This window comes from Ailuropoda melanoleuca, chromosome 6, assembly GCF_002007445.2.
Source record: "Ailuropoda melanoleuca isolate Jingjing chromosome 6, ASM200744v2, whole genome shotgun sequence".
NCBI lineage: Eukaryota > Metazoa > Chordata > Mammalia > Carnivora > Ursidae > Ailuropoda > Ailuropoda melanoleuca.
In genome coordinates, this window is record NC_048223.1 from 801,595 (window position 1) to 823,289 (window position 21,695).

The 21,695-nt window shown below is 39.6% G+C and overlaps 1 protein-coding gene across 1 annotated transcript in view; it reads left to right on the top strand.

The window, feature by feature from the left end:
* WWTR1 (WW domain containing transcription regulator 1) overlaps positions 1-15,424 on the top strand; it is a 138,777-nt gene extending 123,353 nt beyond the window's left edge. Inside the window, exons 5-7 of the mRNA XM_002923448.4 lie at positions 5,754-5,887; positions 7,376-7,488; positions 12,006-15,424. Coding sequence (XP_002923494.2) covers positions 5,754-5,887; positions 7,376-7,488; positions 12,006-12,190 — 432 coding nt within the window. The 3' untranslated portion in view covers positions 12,191-15,424. The remainder of the gene's footprint in view (positions 1-5,753; positions 5,888-7,375; positions 7,489-12,005) is intronic.
* The last annotated feature ends 6,271 nt before the right edge of the window (positions 15,425-21,695 follow it).

Here is a 21,695-nt window from a genome sequence, read left to right on the forward strand (position 1 = left end):
ATGCTTTTTCTCCTGTGCCAAGCTTTGAACATGTCTAATAGCATTTAACCTTCCACAGCTGTTTGAGAATTCCAGTGGCCAGTAGCCCAGAGAATTGAGAGAGCCAGTTGTACCACTCGACAGGACTACTAACTAGAAAGCACTTCATCAGATCTGTCTCAAATCCTCGGCAGAAGGAATCTATCTTCCTTCTTTCATGTGATAGTTCATGAATAGTTTGAGAACCAAGGTACACCCTTCAGGTGTCCCTTCTGGTTAAACAGTTCCCTGCTTCTTCATGAGATATGATCCCCTGGTCCCTTGCAGCCTGCTTTTTCTCCTCTGGTCACTATTTGCAAAGTGTAGAACAGAGACGACGCAGCCTTGCCTGCGGAGGCTGACTAGAGGTAGGCAAGTCTGTTGGAATAGCCAGAGAAGCAGTGCTGATCTGCTACCTGAAATGGAACAGAGGTTTGGAGCATGGAGATATAACGGAGATAGGACCCACAAGGCTTGGCCCTTGTCCACATCTGTCTCTCTAGAATCCTCTGTCAGGTAGGGCACTGTCTGTGTTCATTGCTATATCCTTGCTGCCGAGAAGAGTACCCGGCACCTGGTAATTTCTGTAGTATTTGAAAAATAAATAAATACAGGTACAAATGAATGAGTTGTTATGGGGGCTGAGGGAGTCAGTGGACTTGGATTTTTGCACTGGTGTAGGTGGTGATAGCGTTAAGAGAAAGCTTGAAGTTGATAGGAAGAGTTGCTTTGGGGCCAGATGAGGAGTGGATTGTGAGACGTGGGGTATCCTACCCCAGCGGGACACCTTATTTAGGAGTCCAGAGCCAGGACAGGGGGAAGCTGGTGGCTTTCTGTGGTTTTGGTGGTCAGGGAAGGCATTCTGGAAAAGTTGGTACAACAGAACTTCTAAGGGTGGGTGAGATACGGCTAGATGAAGAGGGACCCAAAGTAGGAGGAGTCTAGGAAACTGAAGGCTTGTTGGGGAGGACAAGGTGGGGGGACCCTGGGAAGGTGTCTGTGACTAGAGCTACTGGACTAGAGTGGAAGTGGGAGATGAGAGTCAGACCCAGGGACTCAGATGGGCCTCCAGTTTAGCATTTGTGCTGCTTAGACTGGGGGGAGCTGGAGCCCCCGCAACGGTTAGAGCAGCTGCCACATCCACTCTCCTTGTTGGAGGCCTGAGTCTAGTCCTAGACCAGCCATGGCTGACTGAGCCTCTGTTTCCACATCCGTGTGCTTAGTCCAGTGCCACTGTCTTCTGTTTGTGGTTTAGCTGTTTTACCTTCATCAGTCTTGACTGCTGCTTCTTGGTCAAACCAAAGTCAGGCGTGTAGGGCCGCAGATGTCATGCGGTAGCCAAAATCATCCTGAGTCTGGGATTTAATTTCATACCTAAATTTAGTTGTTATTTTTGAAAAAAATCCTCCCTTGTTTGGATTCAGACGTGTTAGTGATGTTAGTCCTTTTATTTCCAAACTTTGGGTTTTATACTGCTCTTTTTCTCCTTCAGATCATGAGTAGAAATAGGAAAGTATTTTCATTAAAAAAAAAAAGGTACTTCTAAATATGGAACTATTACATTATAAAATATAATTAAGTGAATGAAACTTCTCACTATGCTCCATGTATATTAAAAACTAATTTTATACAAAAAAAAGCTTACAGACCTGTCCTTATTAAAAAAGAAAAGAAGAAGAAAAGAAAGAAAATTGTTTTCTTAGCTTTTCTGACTCATCTTGATGAATTTCACACTTGGATTTAATCCTTCCGAGGTGAAAGTTGACCAGGAAGAAATGTCAAACCACTCAGTATGGACCAGTTCCACACGATAATGTGACTTCTAAGATTGTTTGGTTTTGTTTTCTGGGATTGGAATACAGAACATGAGATGATAATATTACTTAATTAACATTTATTAAATGATCTTGTGGGTAGATACTGTACATTATCCCCACTTTATAAATGAGAACAGATGGGGCACCTGGGTGGCTCAGTCGGCTAAGGGTCTGCCTTCAGCTCAGGTCATGATCCCAGAGTCCTGGGATCAAGTCCCATGTTGAGCTCCCTGCTCAGCGGGGAGTCTACTTCTCCCTCTCCCTCTGCCCTTCCCCGCTGCTTGTACTCTGTCTGCATCACTCAAATAAATAAAAAATCTTAGAAAAAAAATAAATGAGGAACAGAGAGTTTAACTGGCTAGGAGATGGTAGAGCCATGGTTCACATCCAAGCATCTGGTCCCAGAATTCCTGATTCTGACCACTGTGTCCTCCTGCTTATCTTGTGTCTTAGCAGCAGGGAGGAGAGCAGTGGGATCATCAGACAAGGATGGAGTTTGTGCCTGGCCAGTTGAGATGTATACATAGGCTGTTATTTTAATTATATTTGTGGTTGAAGATGAGAATTGGATGTTCTTAGTGTATTTTTTCTTTTATTACTAATCACCACTTAAAATATTCCCATTTGAATTCGAGTAATAGGTGTCATTTATTCATTGAGCAAATATTTATTGAGTACCTACTGTATGCCTAGACTATTACAGGCAGGGAGGATATAGTTGTGAACATGACAAATAAGATTTCTTCCTTCGTGGAGTTTTCTAACATTCTAATGGGATAGACAGAGAAAAGCACTTAAGTTGCTATGAAGAAAAGTTAATGCAATCTCCGAAGGGATAGCATTTGTAGGAGGCAGACATGAAGTAAGGTATGAACTTTGGGAAGATCTGAGGTGTATGTTCCAAGCAGAGGGAACACTTGTGCAGATGCTAGCAATGGGAGGAGCAGCGGGAAGGTGAGTGAGGGGAACATGTCAGAAGGAGGGGAAATGGACAGGGCTGTCATATAGGGCTTTGTGGGCCACCATCCAGATGGGCGAAGCCAGGGGGCCAACATGATCATGTTGGCGGCTGTGTGGAATGACTTGTAGCCCAAGAAATAATCTTGGAAAGAGTGTTGACCTCTGTGATAACTTTCTAACTCACACTAGTCTGATTTCTATTTCAAAGTTATTACTCAGCTACATTCAACACCCTTTCTGTATTCTTCCTCATTTGTTAGTCATTAAAAGATGGAAAGTGATAATGTGAGCCCCCTACAGTCATAACATAGCATTGCTCCTTCGATGACATGGTGTCAGTCCATCAAAATAGTTGGGAAAATAACCATGCTGAGGAATGGAACTTCAGTTATCTTTAATTCAAAATAGTGGGAACAGATGTGAATTGGCAGATGGCACAGTGAAACGTTTTCCCCAATATGGTATAGGTTCTTTCAGCTTTGGTTATTCTAGTCTTTTGAATTTTATTTATATATTTAACCATAGACAAGCTTTCTCTCAAAAATACATATTGTATCTATTTGAAATATGCCAGGAGTAATTTAAATGAAGAGTAAAGTTTAGAACTATATATTTTATAGCTAGTTTCTGATATTTTTACTTATAATTTTAAACATTTTACTTCCATCTTATATGTTATTATAGATGACAAAAAATATATATATATTGTGTGTGTGTATATATATACACATATATATACATATATATATATATATATATATATATATATATATTTTATACAGTGAAGTTCCAGAAATAATTCTTACTATATTTAAATTCAGACTACCTGGATATTAGAAATTCAACTAGTATTCTTAAGACTTACGGTGTGAAAATTTTGTCAGATATAAGGAAACACAGTAATCTCTTCAACTTGTATGTTTAAAAGAGCATCTGTTTAGAGGAGCATAGGGGAAGGAAGGGAAGAATAAGAGAAGACGAAATCAGAGAGGGAGACAAACCACAAAAGACTCTTCATCATAGGAAAAAAACTGAAGGTTGCTGGAGGGGAGGGGGGTTGGAGGATGGGGTAACTGGGTGATGAGCATTAAGGAGCGCATGTGATGTAAGGAGCACTGGGTGTTATATGCAACTGATGAATCATTGAACTCTGCCTCTTAAACTAATAATGCTCTATATGTTAATTAATTGAATTTAAATAAATTAAAAAATAAAGGAAACGATAAAAAGAGCATCTGTTTAGGGGTAAACCCCACATTTATTCAGAATGGTTATAAAATGGATTGTGCTAGTTAAAGTTGATTCTTTATGTAATGAAGGTTATTGCCCAAAGGATCTCTGCAGTTAGAGCTCATAACTAGAAATGATATCATTGTCTAGATGTTTTCAGACTGGTTTGTGTGTGTGAGTGTGCTTGGTGGACTCTAGGCTTCTCGCAGCGGTTCAGTCCTGTTCTTCTGTATGAGGCCTTCAGGAGAGCTTTGGTTGCAGAATAAGGTTTCTAATGCACACTGGCCTGCCATGTAAAAACATCTGTCAGGAAATAATTTAATTTTTCTAGATTTATTCAGAAGTTACTTTGAAGATTAAAATGATGGACTAAAATCACCTCTAAAAAAAGATACCCCTTTTTTGTTGTTGTTTTTTGCTTTTTATGGATAACTGAAGAAAATTTGTTAGTTAAGTATTCTGGTTATTTGCAACCTGGATGAAGAGAAGCGAGCCAGAAGCCCTTCCTAGGCAGGATGTTTATTTCAGTATAAATTAACAATGCAGTTTCTTATCAATCAGATGTCTCACGTTTTGTAAGAGTCATGCTACCATAACTCCTCATAACAGTACAATGAACTCTAGTAACCGAAAGTTTTTATTGCCGATGACTTCACTAGACTTGTCTAGACAGCAGTTACTCTCTAAAATCATAGCATGTTAAGGCTGGAAGAGATCTAACAGAGATACCGTAATTTAAATGGCCTGGTTATTCTGTTTGCCATTGTAGCCATGGTTTTGGGGTTTGAGGGATGGGAAGACCAATGACTTCAGGCTGAAAGTGGGAAACTGATAGGCATAAATATAGGAAGGGCCTAACTTGGGTTTTGGATGCAAGTGTAAGCATATAAAAGTATTTTTCTCTGGAAAGAGCAGCAAATTTGCAAGGAATTTGATGTCTGCTCATGTTTGTCAAAATGGGAGAGACTCCCTGGAGGTCTTACCTAGAGAAAGTAATTGCAGTCAAATTCATAACCTTTTGGGTTGACTCTCTTTGGCAGAGTCATGCCAATCAAAACAAAATAATTCTAGCGTTCTGATTTTTGCTAATGAAATCCATATGCTATCAAGTGTGTTGTTAGTGGGATTTGGATTGGCTCTGCATGGCTCCCCACCCTTCAGCCATTTTAATCGGGTCAACAGAATGACTAGTCAAATAGAAAAACCAATGGACTAACAGACTTTTTCACTGGTTGTTCTGTTCTCCTGGCTGTTGATATAGAACTGCCAGCTATGATTTGATGGAGAGCCTGACTTTGTAATTGCGCAGCATTATGGGCCTGTTAGTGGCAAAGACCAGAATGTTCTTGCTAGGCCAAAGGAGTTCAACTGCTTTGATTAATTTAGATTTGCTCTGAGCACCTGGGATAAAAATAGCTTTGTCTTTGAGAAAGTGTCTTGGCTTGGGTATTTAAACACCTGGGTGGGTGGGACAGTCGCTACCTAAGTGTCCTGAGGTAGATATTAGCTGAGCTTCTCATTAACTTTGTGAATGTCAGAAAGTGACTTATGCCTGGAAGACTTTCTCCAGAGAAGGAACAGTAATGATTTCCTGATGATTTTGACTTATTGGGAACACACATGAAGTGCTTTGTGTTTGGTGAAAAGTTTTCATGTGAAATCTACTTTGCTCCAATCCTTGTGACAATGAGTGAGTAACTTGCCTCTCCCTCTGTCATATTTCTGTAGGAAGCTGCCCTCTGTAGACAGCTCCCTATGGAAGCCGAGACTCTGGCCACAGTTCAGGCTGCTGTCAACCCGCCAGCCATGACCCCAGACATGAGATCCATCACTAATAATAGCTCTGATCCTTTCCTCAATGGGTAAGTTAACATTTTGGAGTGACTGACTTATTTTTGCTTTCTTTATTATGTGGTCTAGAGTATAATGGGTCTTTGTTTATGTTGGGGAAAGGTGGGGACCTGGGATCTTGGGGTGGGGATCGAGGGAAGCTCTCCATTTCCTGATGTTGGTAATTGTACTATGGTTGTGTAAGATGTCCTTGGGGAAGCTGGGTGAACGGCACACGGGAACTCTGTACTCTTTTCACATCTTCTATGTGGGTCTAAAATTGTTTTACAATAAAAAATGTAATTAAAACAAAGAGATGATGTTTTTAAAATATGCAACATACGAGCAGAAGGAAGAGATAATTTAGCCAGAAATATGTTCATGAGTAGAAGTAGTCAAACCTTAATTGTAGCTTTTTTTAAAATGTTTTTTTATTATATTATGTTAGTCACCATACAGTACATCCCTGGTTTCTGATGTAAAGTTCGATGATTCATTAGTTGCGTATAACACCCAGTGCACCATGCAATTGTAGCTTTTTAAACCCAAATAAAGGGCAGTTGTCTATTTCCTGTGTCTTTTCTGCCCTTGCAGAGGCTTGTAGCAGACAAATACAATTATGAAAGTTAGTAAAAACAGAAAGGGAGGTAAAAACAAAGAGTAATTGAAATAATGAAGAAAGGGAATTTTTAAATTGTTGATTTAGAAGTATTACAAATATACAGAAAAATAGAACGTAGGATTTACGCAGGTATCCAACACCCAGATTTGCCATACTTCCATAGATCTTATTTTTTTAAAGTATTAATAGTTAATATTTAAACCATCCCCACCACCACTGAAATGTTTTTTTTGTTTTGTTTTTTTGTTTTTTTGTTTTTTTTTTAAAAGATTTTATTTATTCGACAGAGATAGAGACAGCCAGCGAGAGAGGGAACACAAGCAGGGGGAGTCAGAGATAGAGACAGCCAGCGAGAGAGGGAACACAAGCAGGGGGAGTGGATCCCATAATGCCGGGATCACGCCCTGAGCCGAAGGCAGACGCTTAACCGCTGTGCCACCCAGGCGCCCCTGAAATGTTTTTCTTTTTCCCTCCCTAGTGGGAGCCACTGTCCAGAAATTGGTGTGTGTCCATTACACATATTTTTATACTTCCGATTGCTTGTTAATGTGTGCATTCGAATATGAGCAATATTCAACACTTTTAAAAAAATTTTACATAAATGGTATCATAGTCTATATGCAGAACAGTGTTCAAATTATTATTTTGAGATTAAAAGGAAATCAGCATCAATTTACTATGAATGGCCAGGTTTTTTTTGTCTAGTCTTTTCATTTCACTGACATTGGTATGCATGTTGAAAAACTAAAGGGAGGTGCAAAGTGGCTGCCCTCCATTCCCTGGAAAGTTGGGCAGCATGACAGAAGTAGACCAGCTGAGGGGTTTCATGGCCGTGTTTTGATTCTGGAATTTCTTGGCATGGGCTCACATTGAAGTGTCTCCATCCTTTGCTTCCCAGAGGGCCTTATCATTCGAGGGAGCAGAGCACTGACAGTGGCCTGGGGTTAGGCTGCTACAGTGTCCCGACGACTCCGGAGGATTTCCTCAGCAACGTGGACGAGATGGACACAGGTGGGAGCAAAGCCTGCAAGTCCTTGCAGTGTGTTTGCCTTTTCATATCGCCCCTTCGGTCATCTCAGTTCTAATTCCAACCAGAAACACTTCATCTCAACAATAAAAGAAAATGACACGTGAAAAGTCGCCCAAACCCCAGGCACTATTAATAAATTCTCGTCCCTTCTCCTTAGTTTATACAAATATAGTTTTATATACAGGGATAGGATTTTAAATTCTTCCCTCCCTCCCTTCTCTCTTTCTCTCTTTTTCTTTCTTTCTTTTGTCCTTGCTTCATGTAGCCCCTGCTCACGGTCGCATTGATGCCACTGTCTGCTCTGCCATTCTTCCACAGTGCGTATGTATGCTGTTCTCCTTTCAGCTGTAATGTATGGGCCACTTTTTCTCTTGAGAAGTGGAACTGGTTTACAGTTCTACCCACATGCAAATGTTTTCATGTCCTTTGCTGCATTGGGCATTTGAAAAGTTAAGCCACTCAGAAGATTCTAAATTGTCAGCTCCCAAGTCTCAACATGGTAACGATGTCCTCCCTCAGCCATTAAAGAGAAGAGTCAGGGTACTTTTGACCTAGTCCCCCTTTTAGGCCAGGCCCCAGCTGGCTTCTGGTCCTGTCTCCTCCTCAAGGAGTGAGGCCTCCAATTGCAAAAGCCAGATTTGGTCTTCTTAGCCACAGCCAGATTTAATTATAAGTCCTAAACTCCCAGAGGATAGTCTAGAACCAAAAATAAATCATGACTGAGGGGTCCACTATTTGGAATTATTCGTGTAAGTTTCTCCTCTGTCATCGCTGATGACAGAAAATTGATTGTCCTGCGATGAAAAGAAGTCCTTTGGGGGCCCCTGGGTGGCTCAGTCAGTTCAGCGTCTGCCTTCGGCTCAGGTCGTGATCCTGGGGTCCTGGGATCGAGCCCCACATTGGGCTCCCTGCTCAGCGGGAAGTCTGCTTCTCCCTCTCCCTCTGCCTTCCAGTCCTCCTGCTTGTGCTCACTTTCTCTCTGTCAGATAAATAAACAAAATCTTGAAAGAAAGAAAGAAGGAAGAAAGAAAGAAAGAAAAAAAGAAAGAAAGAAAGAAAGAAAAAGAAGTCCTTTCCCCAGTGTGATTGTCCACAGTGCCTGTGTTTGTCACACTGTGTTCTTAGATGACTGTCATCTGTATCATAGTCTCTGAAGCTAAACCACCAGTCAGACAGAGGCAAGGTCGGCCAGGCGTCTCAGCAGTACACTAGGTTGGAGCGGCTGCTTTGGGGTCTCTCTGCAGGTCGTCATTGACGTGTGTAGAGGATAGCACAGACTGTCTTGTGAGGAGTCACACGGGAATAGTTTGAAGTGTTTGTTTTGTTATTCGTCAATTTATTACTTCAGTTTTTTCCCTCCCTCCCACCTCCCTCCCTCACTTTCTTCATCTCTCTTTATTTTTTGGTGTGAGATTTATTTTGTCCTCTTTGGAACAGCCTTAGGAAGTGGCTCCTTCCTATATTTAATAATTGTTTGCTTTCATCTTTTAAACACTGGGAAACCAGTAAAGATAAAAAACAAAAGTTAAATAAAAAAATGACTAAGGAGATCTAAATCTAAGCCTGACCATTAAAAAAAAAAAAAGATGGATTCTATTCTATGGGCTTTTTTTGTTTGTTTGTTTTAAGATTTTATTTCTTTGTTTGAGAGAGAGAGCACACAAGCAGGGGGAGTGGCAGGCAGAGGGAGAGGGAGAAGCAGGCTCCCCGCGGAGCAAGGAGCCCAATGTAACTTGATCCCAGGATCCTGGGATCGTGACCTGAGCCAAAGGTAGACGTTTAACCAACTGTGCCACCCAGGAGTCCCTGTGGCTTTTAAGAATGATCTCAAAGTAGGGAATATTTTGAGGCCAAAATATGGAATTAAGTGGTATTCTGGAAAGAACATAGTCCTTGTAGACAGGCAACCTGAGTTGAATCTCTGTTTCTCCACTTCTTGTTAGTGACTTTGGGAAAGTGATAGAACATGCCAAGGCCTTGGATTTCTCACCTATAAGTGGGAGTAATATGCTTACTTCATGGAGTTGTGGGGAGTCATGAGATCACAGAGCTTGGCCCAAAGTTCTCTTCCCCCCACCCCTTCTGAGAGGCTGAAGTAATGGACAAATTGAACTTGATAAATGCTAGGCTTCCAAGTTAACCTGGTTAAGTGGGTGTCAGCCCTGGAGTTTAGGGTCATGTCTGTGAAGTCTTTCTAGGAAGTAGGCATGAACCTTCTCAAGGAAAGAGAAATAATACAGTAATAAGGTGAGGAGAAGCTGGGGGTGGGCACAGCTCCAGTGTGGCTAGAAAAGGTCTATTAGATTCACTGACCACATGTTGAATGGAAACAAGCCAGCTAAGCACACTCCCTTTGCAAATCACACATGGAAACAACAGCTGGATGTGGTGTGGAACAGAGTAAAGGGAATAGCAAGAGCAAAGGTTGGAAAGTCATCCACTCTTCCAGAATATTCTGCAATAATTGTACCCTTTTAAGAATCACCTGGATTTTGTCTCTCCTGCTTTTTAATGGATAAAACTGTTAAAGACCAAAAAGATCACTATGTGATTGCAAAGTTGATCCAAAAAGAGATCATTTAAGAGTGTTAACCTTAACGAAGACTCTTGTAACGAATCTTCTCATGCTTTCCATGTCTGAGGAGAAGGGATAAGAGAAATTCTTTAAAATAGGTTTTGTTTGGCTAAAAAAAAAAAATGTGTTCTTGAGTTATTAGAAAATGTCTATGAGAAATCAATAGAGATGAATGGTTCTGACTGGAGATGAGGAAAAAAGACACCCAGTGCTTGAGATCAGAGAGTTCTTCAGGGCACATACTGTTTTTCAGCCGCATTTCCATCTGTTATGGTCTGGTGGGTAGTAAAAGTTACTTGGGATTTCCTGTTCTGTTTTGATGCTGTTTTCTACAACATCAAATTTGATGTTGAGGTCACGTTACACTTGTCAGATTTGATGTTGAGGTTACGTTGAACTTGATTTAATTTCCCAAATTACTGCCTTTTGCAACGAAAATCCTCTAACATATTGCCAAGAGTCATTGATATTATATGGGTTACAGAAGAGTCATTAAGCTTTGCTATCACCAGAAGGCAAGTTGATTATGTCTCCCTCATCACTCGGAAAGATGTAATTTTTCTCCTTGGAAAACACATTTGGTTAAAATGCATTTTCTCCAGTTTTTCTCAGAATAATGAAATTTCTGCATGCAGTTTCAGGAAGGCTACCATACTTACAAGACGCAAAAGCTAATTTAACAAGTTTCTTAGAAATGATTGTAGGTTCAAAGCTGGCCTTAGTTACGAAGCTCCTCAGAAAATTGATCAGGGCTATTTGAATTAACCAGTAGTTCTGATATTGGGTAATCAGCAGTGATTGAGTTCCTAGGTTTTCTGTCTCTCAGCACAATCAACATTTATTGTATTTTTGTATTTTTATAAGTTTGTATGTGTGCGTGATGCCCAGAACCGTGGATGTGTGGCAGACGGTATACGGTGCTTTACTCCAGTGTGTGAAGAAGTACCTATCATCCCAGTTGCAGATGGGTACACTGAGGGTCAGACAAGTTATGTGTGTCTAAGGTCATACAGCCAAAGAGCCACGTCCACTGGCACAAAAGTCAGTATGTTTTCTCCTACACTGTTATTCATAAAGAACATGTATTCTTCATGTCATATCCCAGACATCTCATTTTCCTAGAACAGCCTTTTCTCAACTGTGTTTTGTGGACTCCAGTCCCATTAGGATATAAATTCTGCCAGAATAGGATTGGATGATTAAATGGGTTGAGGTAATAGTGGCCTAAACAAAATAGAACAGATCTCTTTACAATAAGACTTCTTAAAACCTTCATATGTTCACATGCATTGTGACTCGTACACATTGTGAGAAAAGTAGATAGTTGTGGGGTGCCAGTTGTGTGTGTGTCTTGGGGGGGGTGATCTACAGAATTCCCTTTATAAAATACTTTGAAAATGATCCCTAGGGCCATCAGTGAAGCCAGCTTTTTAATAACATGGTTAAAACTCCTCCCTACTGTCTTTGAACATAAGGAGGGATGACATGGGTAGATACAAGCTTCACAATGAAATCCTTAAGAGTATAGCTCTGTGATAAGGTATTTATTACAGGGAGGGACTCTCCCCTCTTTCACAAAATAGCTCTTCATGCAGCTGTCATGGGAAGGCGCAGAGGTCACAGGTCGGATCCGCAGTGCCTTCCCATGCTTCTTTCTGTCTCTTGGGCTTATCCATTCTGGGCGCTGTCTACCCAGGACAAATCAAGATTCACCCGGCGTCTCTGCATCCCTTATGAGTGAACATCACCAGCTCGGTTTCGGGAACATTGGTAGCTGAAGTTTTTCACAGAGCTGAACTATTTCAGACTCGCAGCAGTAGAATCTTCCATTTAAAGGGAAGCGCTGTAGAAATGGAGGTGAGCGTTGGGTTAACTCTTCAAAAACTGACGGAATTAAAGTGGTCGTTGTCTGTTCTGTTTTAGGGGAAAACGCAGGACAGACACCCATGAACATCAATCCGCAGCAGACCCGCTTCCCTGATTTTCTTGATTGTCTCCCAGGAACAAACGTTGACCTAGGAACTTTGGAATCTGAAGATCTGATCCCCCTCTTCAATGATGTTGAGTCTGCGCTGAACAAAAGCGAGCCCTTCCTAACCTGGCTGTAATCACTAGCCTTGTAACTTGGATGCAGCCTGACCTGGCATTTCCTGGGCCTCTTGGCAAAAAGCAATGGAGCAGAGTAAGTCTGCAGGTGTCCCACTTTCTGCCTCCATGACTCCACGCTCCCTCCTTTCCGTGCGGCCAGTTTCATCATTGCCTGGATTCGATTGACAGTAACTTAAGTGAAACAGTTAAATGCTCTGTTCTCAGTTTCTGCCGGCCTGCATTCCCGTGATGGGCTATGCAGCGTTCCTCTGCAGAACTGAGGAAGCAGAATTGCTTCTCTCTTTTTCTCTCTGCTGCCCCATGACTAAGTTTGATGGGTGTGAGTTGAAATTTATACATCAAATTGATTATAAACTATAAAAAGCTGACCACAGGCAGTGACTTGTGACAGGCGGCTCGGTCCAGGAAATGTACACAAAATTTGACCCGATTGACAGTTTCAGAAACTGTGTTGATGACGGTAGTACCAAATGCTTTAAAAAAATATTTAACTCAAGCTTTAAAAATCATTGTATGGATAGGAAATCTCTGCTGTATGGAATACAATGTAGTTTTGAATCCATGCTGGTTCAGATGGATCTTCTTACTTCATCTGCAAAGGCACACGTGGTTCTCTTGTAGTTTGTCCTTCATCATTACTTTACTGCATAGCGTCTAGACAGCTCGTCCTCCCCGCAGGAGAGGAGCAGGAACGTGGGTCACAGTTCCTACCCTACAGACCTTATGAAAGAGACCAGTTTGGTACTAATGATGAGCATTTATTAAACAAAACTTTTTTTTTAAATTACAAGTTGGATTTTTTTTAATTGCAGCTTAGAATTTGATGTTTATTTTATAAAGCACTATAATTTTGTAGCTGTTGACAAAGGGCAGCCAAATGTTTTTGATAGATCAGTGGCGACTGTATTTTTTGTCTCTTGAAACCGTTCTGAAAACATCAGGACGACATAGCTTTCAACCCGACAGCACACGCAGTAAACTGTTGCTTTTTAAATGCTGAAGCCTTATCAGTTTTGCTTTCCAGATTTCAAGTGTTTAAAATAATCTTATCTATGAAACTGTTTGAAGGATGAAGCAGATCTCTGACTGACGTGTAAAAAAAACAACCACCCTCTGAAGGGTGTATGGTGGAGACTTGTGTTTCTGATTTCAGTAAAATGATTCCTAAGTATATTATCCTAACCCTGTTTGCTACAGTTGGTATAAAAAGGCATGAAATATGTACTCAATACCTCTTATGTAACCAAAAACATTTTTATTAGCTTTTAAGGACTGAGAGAGGGCGTTAGGTTCACCGGCGTGCACTCTGCCCGCGTTGCGTTGAATATTTTGAACTGACATTATTTATAATCTATGAATTTAATATCTTTTTTGAAAGACATTAATAATTCAGGTCTCTGAGAGGAACCTTCAATTCCCAAGGGGGCTTATCTGTCGGGGATCTTAAATAAGATCTTTTTCCACCTACCAGAATAGAGGCAGACAGCATACATTTTATCTGATTGGGAAGAAGGCAAGTGAAAAGGTCAGAGGTAAAGTAGTGAAGTCACGGTGGATAGTGGAAGGATGCTAGTTGGGAAACGGAAGCAGACAAGTTAGAGTACCCCAAAAGCAAGACGAGCAGGATGGCGGGAGAGGTGCCCAAAAGAACAGAAGAGCCATTTTCTACTACAACTTTTATACCGAAAGACTCTGTTGTAGAAGAAAGGGCTTTGGTGCACTTTATGGGGGAGAAGGAGGGGCAGGGCTGGTGTTGCCCTGTCCAGGCTGACGCTGAGCGTGTCTGTGGACAAGAGCATAAGCCTGCTGTTGCTTCCAGCTCAATGAAGTGATTTCTTTTCCTGAAGGACCTATGGTTTATGTTCTGATTCCTTTTCTCTCTCTCGCTCAGTGCTCTGAGAGAGGTCGGGGTAGATGTTTGTGTTTGCTACTAAATTGAAGGGAGCACAATATCTTTTTCTCTTTTGTGAGCAATAATTGCAAAAAGAGTTGTACATTCTTTCTAAGAAAAACAAAAAAAAACAAAAAACAAGGGACCTAACAAAACTGAGCAGTGTTACTGTATTTTTTAAAAATATTTTTATAGACTCCTTTTCAGGTTATTAAGTGTAAAAGGAACAGATACCCCTCTTTTTTAAAGTAGTTAAAACATCGGTGATTTGTATTATCAATTTTTAGAAGTAATTTCCTAGTAAGCTTGTGGCATTAGAAAACACTAGAAGAACTTTTCTTTTTTAGTGAAATTAGTTGAAACATTTATTAATGAACATAACAGATATTTTTCCAAAATGAAATATGAACCATGATTACGTGTTTACTAATAGACAAAGCCAGATGTAATTTTTTTGTTTTGTTTTTAAGGGCATAAAATATGGCCTTTGTTAAAGAACACTAAAGCTAGAAATCTAAAAGTAAGAACAACTTTTTAAAGGGTTTTTCCTATTATTATAAGTGTTAAAACCCCTGCAGAATTCATGATAAGGTGCTATTTATATTTCTTACTATAAAAGAGCTGAAAAGACCTAAATAGGTAGATTTCAACATTTCATCTGACAGCTTTGCCATGGAAAAGGCATATTAAGAATTGAAATGGAAAAATAATTTCAGAGATCTTTCTTTCAAGGTATTGATATCCTGATAGAATACATTTTCTTGAAGTAAATACATTGTCAAAACCTGTTCGCAGTTCTACCAAGTCCAAGTAATTGGCAGTGTTGAGTATTTAGGATGTGAGATGCCATTTCTTTCACTGACTGTGCAACATGTGGGAAGCACGTAAGACAGAGTAAAACATTTAGTGTGCGGGGGGTGCCCTTGACCCCGGCGTGGCAGAAAAGCCCTCTGTAGAAGAAGGTGAGAGAAGTGTTGCTAATTATAAGTTGTGTTCTTAAGACATAATTAGAAAGTAACTTTTGAAAGTACAACTTTTATGAAAAAAAAATAAGCTGTTAAAAAAGGAAATGTGGATTAATTTAATTGGGAAAATGGGCGATTGACAGAGACTGTTTCCCTAACACACTACATCATTTATGTGCTAGTACTTTTAACTTTTTAAAAAATTTACTTCTACGTTTTGTAATATGACATATGTGTGTTTATTTTTAATTTAGAATGCTCTGCCTGCAGAAGGTATGCAGCCAAATCAATCCTATCAAACCATTTTACCTGGAGTTTGGTACTGGTTTTTACTTCTCTGATTCTGTATAAGAAAAATAAATACAATTGAATTTCCACTTGGAGCCTTTGTCTTTTCATTATTTGTGTGTGTTCCTTTTACTCAAGGCTTTGGGTGGTACTGAAGAAGGGCTTATGTAACCCTCCTGGCAGACAATGAAAGAGAAAATTTTGTAGGCCAGCATTGTTTTGGCTCAAATGTCTGGTCTTCAGTATTCTAAATATCCCAGAATCCTGGTTTCCCCTATTATTTGAAGCAAACCACTGAGATTTGTTTTAGTATGTGTATATATATAGTTTACAATCAAATATATATAATTTATATATAATATATATAATTTTTTAAAAAATCACACTGTCCTAACACCCTCACAGATTTGACTGAGACATCAGAACTATAGAATTCTCAGTCTTTCCAGTGTTGTTAACGTTATAGCATGGCTTCTTGTTATCAAAACGAAGACCAGCTTATCATTCATTCTGAGTGTGGGCTTGTGACAGTATATTTTCTGTGCCCCTGAGTCCCTTGATTCTCACTGTTGTGATATCTTTGTCCACTCCCACAGAAACATAAGGTGAGAGCACTCAGTAAAAGAGTGTTTTCAAGCAGGAACTAAACAACAGAAAGACGAGATGCTGGTGGGAATAGCTTACCAACATTCCAGAGCCTTAAGTCTCATGCATTCTTTTTTAAAACAAAAATATATTTTTTTAAATTCCAGGATAATCGATGTACAGTGTTATATTAGTTTCAGGTGTACAATGTAGTGATTCAACAATTCTCTGCATTACTCAGTACTCATCACGATAAGTGTACCCTTAATCCCATCACCTATCTCCTTCATCCCTTCACCCACCTCCCCTCTAGTAACCATCAGTTTGTTCTCTGTAGTTAAGAATCTGTTTTATTGTTTGTCTCTTTTTTGTTTTATTTCTTAATTCCCACATACACGTGAAATCATACAGTATTTGTCTTTATCTGACTTATTTCACTTAGCATTAAACCCTCTAGATCCATCCATATTGTTGCAAATGGCAAGATCTCATCCTTTTTTTATGGCTGAGTAATATTCTAGTGTGTGTGTGTATACTACCATTTCTTTATCCATTTCATCTATGGATGGACATATGGGCTGCTTCCATAATTTGGTTATTGTAAATAATGCTGTAATAAACATGGGGATGCATATGTCTTTTCAAATTAGTGTTTTCATATTCTTTGGGTATATACCCAGTAGTGGGATTACTGGATCTTAGGATAGTTCTATTTTTGATTTTTTGAGGAACCTTCATAATGTTTCCCTCAGTGGCTGCACCATTCCCACCAACAGTGCAGGAGGGTTCCTTTTTCTCCACATCCTCACCAACACTTGGTTCCTGTTGATTTTAGCCATTCTGACAGGTGTGAGGTGGTACCTCATTGTGGGTTTGATTTGCATTTCCCTGATGATCAGTGACATTGAGCATCTTTCCATGTGTTGGCGGCCATCTTTTTCTTTGGAGAAATGTCTGTTCATGTCTTCTGCCCATTTTAATTGGATTGTTCATTTTTTTGTTCTTGGGTTGTATAAGTTCTTCTATACTTTGATTACTCATCCCTTATCAGATGTATCATTTGCAGGTATCTTCTCCCATTTGGTAGCTTGCCTTTTACTTCTGTTAGTTGTTATCTTTGCTGTGCAGAAGCTTTTTATTTTGATGTAGTCTCATGCATTCTTTTTAAAAACCATATTTCATCATCACTGCCAAGGTAACTAGCATGCACTCCTTGTTGAAAATGTTATACATACCAACATATAAGGTAAAAAGTGAAACTTCTCTATCCCCCAAGTCTCACACTTTAAAAAAATTAGTAAGATTTTTTTCGTATAGTATAAGTTGGATTTTTTTAACAGAAGAAAAATAATTATACATGCTATTTTCAAGCCTTCATTTTTTTCTCTTAATAATAATAATAATGATATTACTAATAGTTACTGATCATTTGCTATGTGCCAAGCACTATGCAAAACACTTGATACGTATTTAATTTAATCTGCATAGTGACCCTGTCATTTCAATATTATCCTTACTTGATAGATGAAGAATTTAAGAGGTTAAAACTTTTACATAAGGTTACATAGTAAGCAACAAATACATCCAATATCTCATGAGCATCTTTCCATGCCAGGACATACAGTTGTACACTGGATTATTTTTAACAACTAATATTCTGTATGGATGTCCCCTATTGCTGGCCAGTTGATTCTTTTTAGTTTTTGCCTTTACGGGTAGTGCTGCAGTAACCAGCCTATTCTCGTGTGAGTATGGCTGGAGGATAAATTCCTAGGAAAGGGACCATGACATCATGCAATCTTAAATTTTGATACATTCTGTCAAATATTTTTGAAAGAAAAGACTGTACCAATTTGTACTTCCAATAACAACAAATGCAAAGGCCTGTCTCACCATTGCCAATCTGGAGCTGAATATTGCCTCTTTGTTTTGTTTTGTTTCGTTTTGAAGATTGAGAAGTTTTCCTACAAACATGCAGTTTCAAAAATGAAAATAACCAAATTTGATTTGAATAAACATTAAAATTTTGGGGTTTTCCCCCACTGTACATTCCATAAAATATTAGGGAAAATATGTAGAATATATGAAGTTCAAAAATTGAATGAAAAATGTATTTCCTATCAATAAATAAAATACAGATAAGTCTCTTGTTTCTGTTTTTCTCCCAGCTTCATCAATATATAATTGACATGCTGTGTAAATTTAAAGTGTACAGTTTAGTGATTTTATGTATGTATATATTGGAAAATGGTTACCACAATAAGGTTAGTTAATACTTGTATCACCTCACATAGCTACTTTTTTTTTTTTTTTTGTGGTGAGAACTTTTGACTCTTCAGTCTGTATAGGTAGAAAATATCTTACTGTTACAGCCTGTATTAACTTTTTTTTTCCCGTTTGTATTTCTTGAATTAATAGTGAAAGGGGTATTTTCATAATACCGTTGTCTATAGTGAGTGATATCAGTTCTAGACCCAGATCACCTTAGATTCCTTTTTACTGTTTTGTGCACCCCATCTCCCACCCTGGTATGTTTCTGCTTCCAACAGCTAACATCTGTGACTCTTTAAAAAGAATTGCACTTTGCTTCCACACGCGCAGAGGTAGATGCATATGAATTTACATTCTATAACAAGACCTTTAGCCAATGACAGGTGGGTATGTAACTTACAATTCAAAGCCCCCTGCGGAATCAGGCAGAGACTGCCTTTATAGGACTTGGCCTGAGAGCACACACTTGCTTTGTTTCCTCCCTTTTCCTGTCCTGTTTCCCCCACTCTCTTATCAGTTTCCCGTGTAAATACTCAATTCCTTGAAAAATCCTTTCTTAAATAGTACTTCTTTAGTAAGTCACTTGTACATGAGTTCTTGATCAGGGATTCTTCTGAGAACGAGACCTGAGCTAGTATCTGGAATATACAACAAACTTCATGTTAATGAGAAAAACAGTCCCATAGAAATATGGGCCAAGGATATGAATTGAAAATGTATAGGACAGGGAACTGGGTGCTAGATAGCTTGCCAGCTTCATTACTAATCAGGAAGATGGAAATTAGACAGTAGTGATACATTTCATTTCTATCAAACTGCAAAATGAAAAAGACTGAGGACACCATGTGTTAGCTAGGATCTGGGGAAATGGGAAACCTAAATGCACCATTGGGGTCAGCATAAGTTGATAAAAGCACTTGGTCTGTTTTGCTAACCACTATATCCCCATTGTATTCCCCAAGTAAGTGAGTAGTTTCAGAGGGGACAGACAGGGAAGAGAGGCTGGCTGCGAAATAGGGGAGAAGGAACTTCCTAGATGATTTGGTTGAGTAAACAAATCTGTCACCTATCAACGGGTGACAGGCATTGCCGCCAAAGAAGCTGACAGTTGGGACTTGTACATTTACAGTGTATCCAAGTTTCCACTTTTTCTTTCTTTTAGGATTGCAATCTTGAAAATTCATGTATTTGTATTTTCAATTAAAAAATTATAGCTGCCAAATTTAAGATCTTTTTCTGGGGAGACTTTTTTTTAAAAATTACAATTAATATTATGTGGATATCAAAGTTCCTGGATGTATAACTTACTTATCTTCCATCAAGGGCACGTATGAAGGTATTGTACATGTAAGGTTAAAATCAGAGAATTCCTGATATCCGCCTTGCTGCTCAGAATATATGCAGTTGGTTAAAATGAATATAAAATTGGGGTGCCTGGGTAGTGCAGTCGTTAAGCGTCTGCCTTTGGCTCAGGGTGTGATCCCGGTGTTCCGGGATCAAGTCCCACATCGGGCTCCTCCTCTGGGAGCCTGCTTCTTCCTCTCCCACTCCCCTGCTGTGTTCCCTCTCTTGCTGGCTGTCTCTCTGTCACATAAATAAATAAAATCTTTTAAAAAAATGAAAATAAGATTAAGATCAGACACATNGAAAATAAAATTAAGATCAGACACATTATGTCGTGTTAGAAAGACTTTTTGGATGAGTGTCTGGTCACTAGACCTAGATGGGCTGTGAATTCTGGCCCTAAACCAGAATGGATTTATTGCAGGGATGCTTCAGAAGGTCTGGTACATTAGGGTCTTCAAAGCAGAGCTTCTTAGAACTTTCTCTGGAATGCCCCCAAATTTCAAGATTCACCAAAACAATTAGCCAATGCATTTTATTTTTCAATGTCTCTGAAGGCTTTGAGAAACTGATGAAAGCTTTAGGTATTGTTCACAGTAAGTTACTCACACACACATTTACACTTAATTTACAGTGGCTCATAGATTCACTGAAACCCTTCCATTGACCTTAGAATTCGCAATTCTTTCCTATAGGCTTTCCTTTGAAATAGGTCTCTTGTAGTAACTTAAAAGTGTAAGATTTTAAGCCTGAACTGTAGTTGACAGAGATGTGTAAGTTGTGTTTAGAAATAATAATTTGCAGGGGTCACAGTGTTTTCCATAAAGTTTTATATGTCCTAAATGGACCCTTCTGCTTGTAAGTCATGAGGTCATATTAGAAATTGAACAAAGTGTTGCATGCCTCCTATGTTTGCAGTTTGAGGATCAGAAATAGGGTGACCAAGTGTCCTGGTTTGCCTGGGACAGAAGGGTTTCCCAAGACTCAGGACTTTCAGTATTAAAATTGGGGAAGTCCCAGCAAACTGGGAAAGTTGGAAAGTATCCATCATGTACTCATTGGCAGGACTGGCTACATAATTTGTGGGACCCAGTGCAGAATGAAAACATGGGACCTTGCTCAAATGTATTAAGAATTGACATTAGAGCATTAAACTGTGGGGCTCTTGTGAGGATGGGGCCCTCTGTAATTGCACAGGACATGTCCTGAAGCTGGACCCATCATTGCAATCCTGCAAATCAAAGAATTTCCTGTGCTAGTATATCTCTCTGTAAGAATAAGAAAAGTCTGACATAAAAAAAGAACTAATTACAAAAATTGAACTGGGGAATTATCAACATTTTCTTCTGACATAACCTCTCACCAAATCTTCCAGATAGTTGTGTTTCCAGTAGCAGGAGAGAGTTAAGGTGGTTCTGAGGCCCCAGGCCCTAAGCCAGATTTAGTTTCTCCCAAGGATGCCAAAGAATGTCAGACTCTTAGGATCTTCTTTAATGTCTCCTGACATTCTCAGGGTCACTAATATCCAACAACCAGTAAATATATATTTCATTCATTTATTCATTCATTCGTCACTCTGTACTTGCTGAGCCCCTTGCCATCTTGAAGGCGCCAAAAGCTTTGGAAATACACAGGGATGAAAAAAACTCCATCCTTTCTCTAAAGGAGCCATATATTTAATCGGGGCCTTATATTATAGGGCAAAGAGTGATGGGAGCTCAGAGTGGGAAAGGAAGAAGAGGAGTGAGCAACCTCAACCAGGACATGGAGTGTGAGCCTGAGCTTCAGGGAGTTTCCCAGGCATTTCAGGGAACGGCCTATATGAAAGCCCAAAGTTTTGAGCGCTGAGAAGGTCCATGGCCTTGGAGGGACAGTGTAAGAAGGCCATGAGGCAGGAGGTGAGTAAATAAATAAAACAGATGGAGATAATCCTCAAAGGGGCCCGAATGCTTTGTACCAGAGTTGGAGTTTGGCCTGTATAATGGAAGCCATAGAAAGATTTCCAATAGTAGAATGACTTAAGGAGAGCAGGCAGAGAAGTGAAGATGAACTGGAATGGAGAGAAGTTGGTGGCCCTCTCTGAGGACGAGGGCCCATTTGGTGCTGGGAGGATAGGAAGAAATTGAAATCATGGACTCTGCCTTCAAGAAAATAACATAC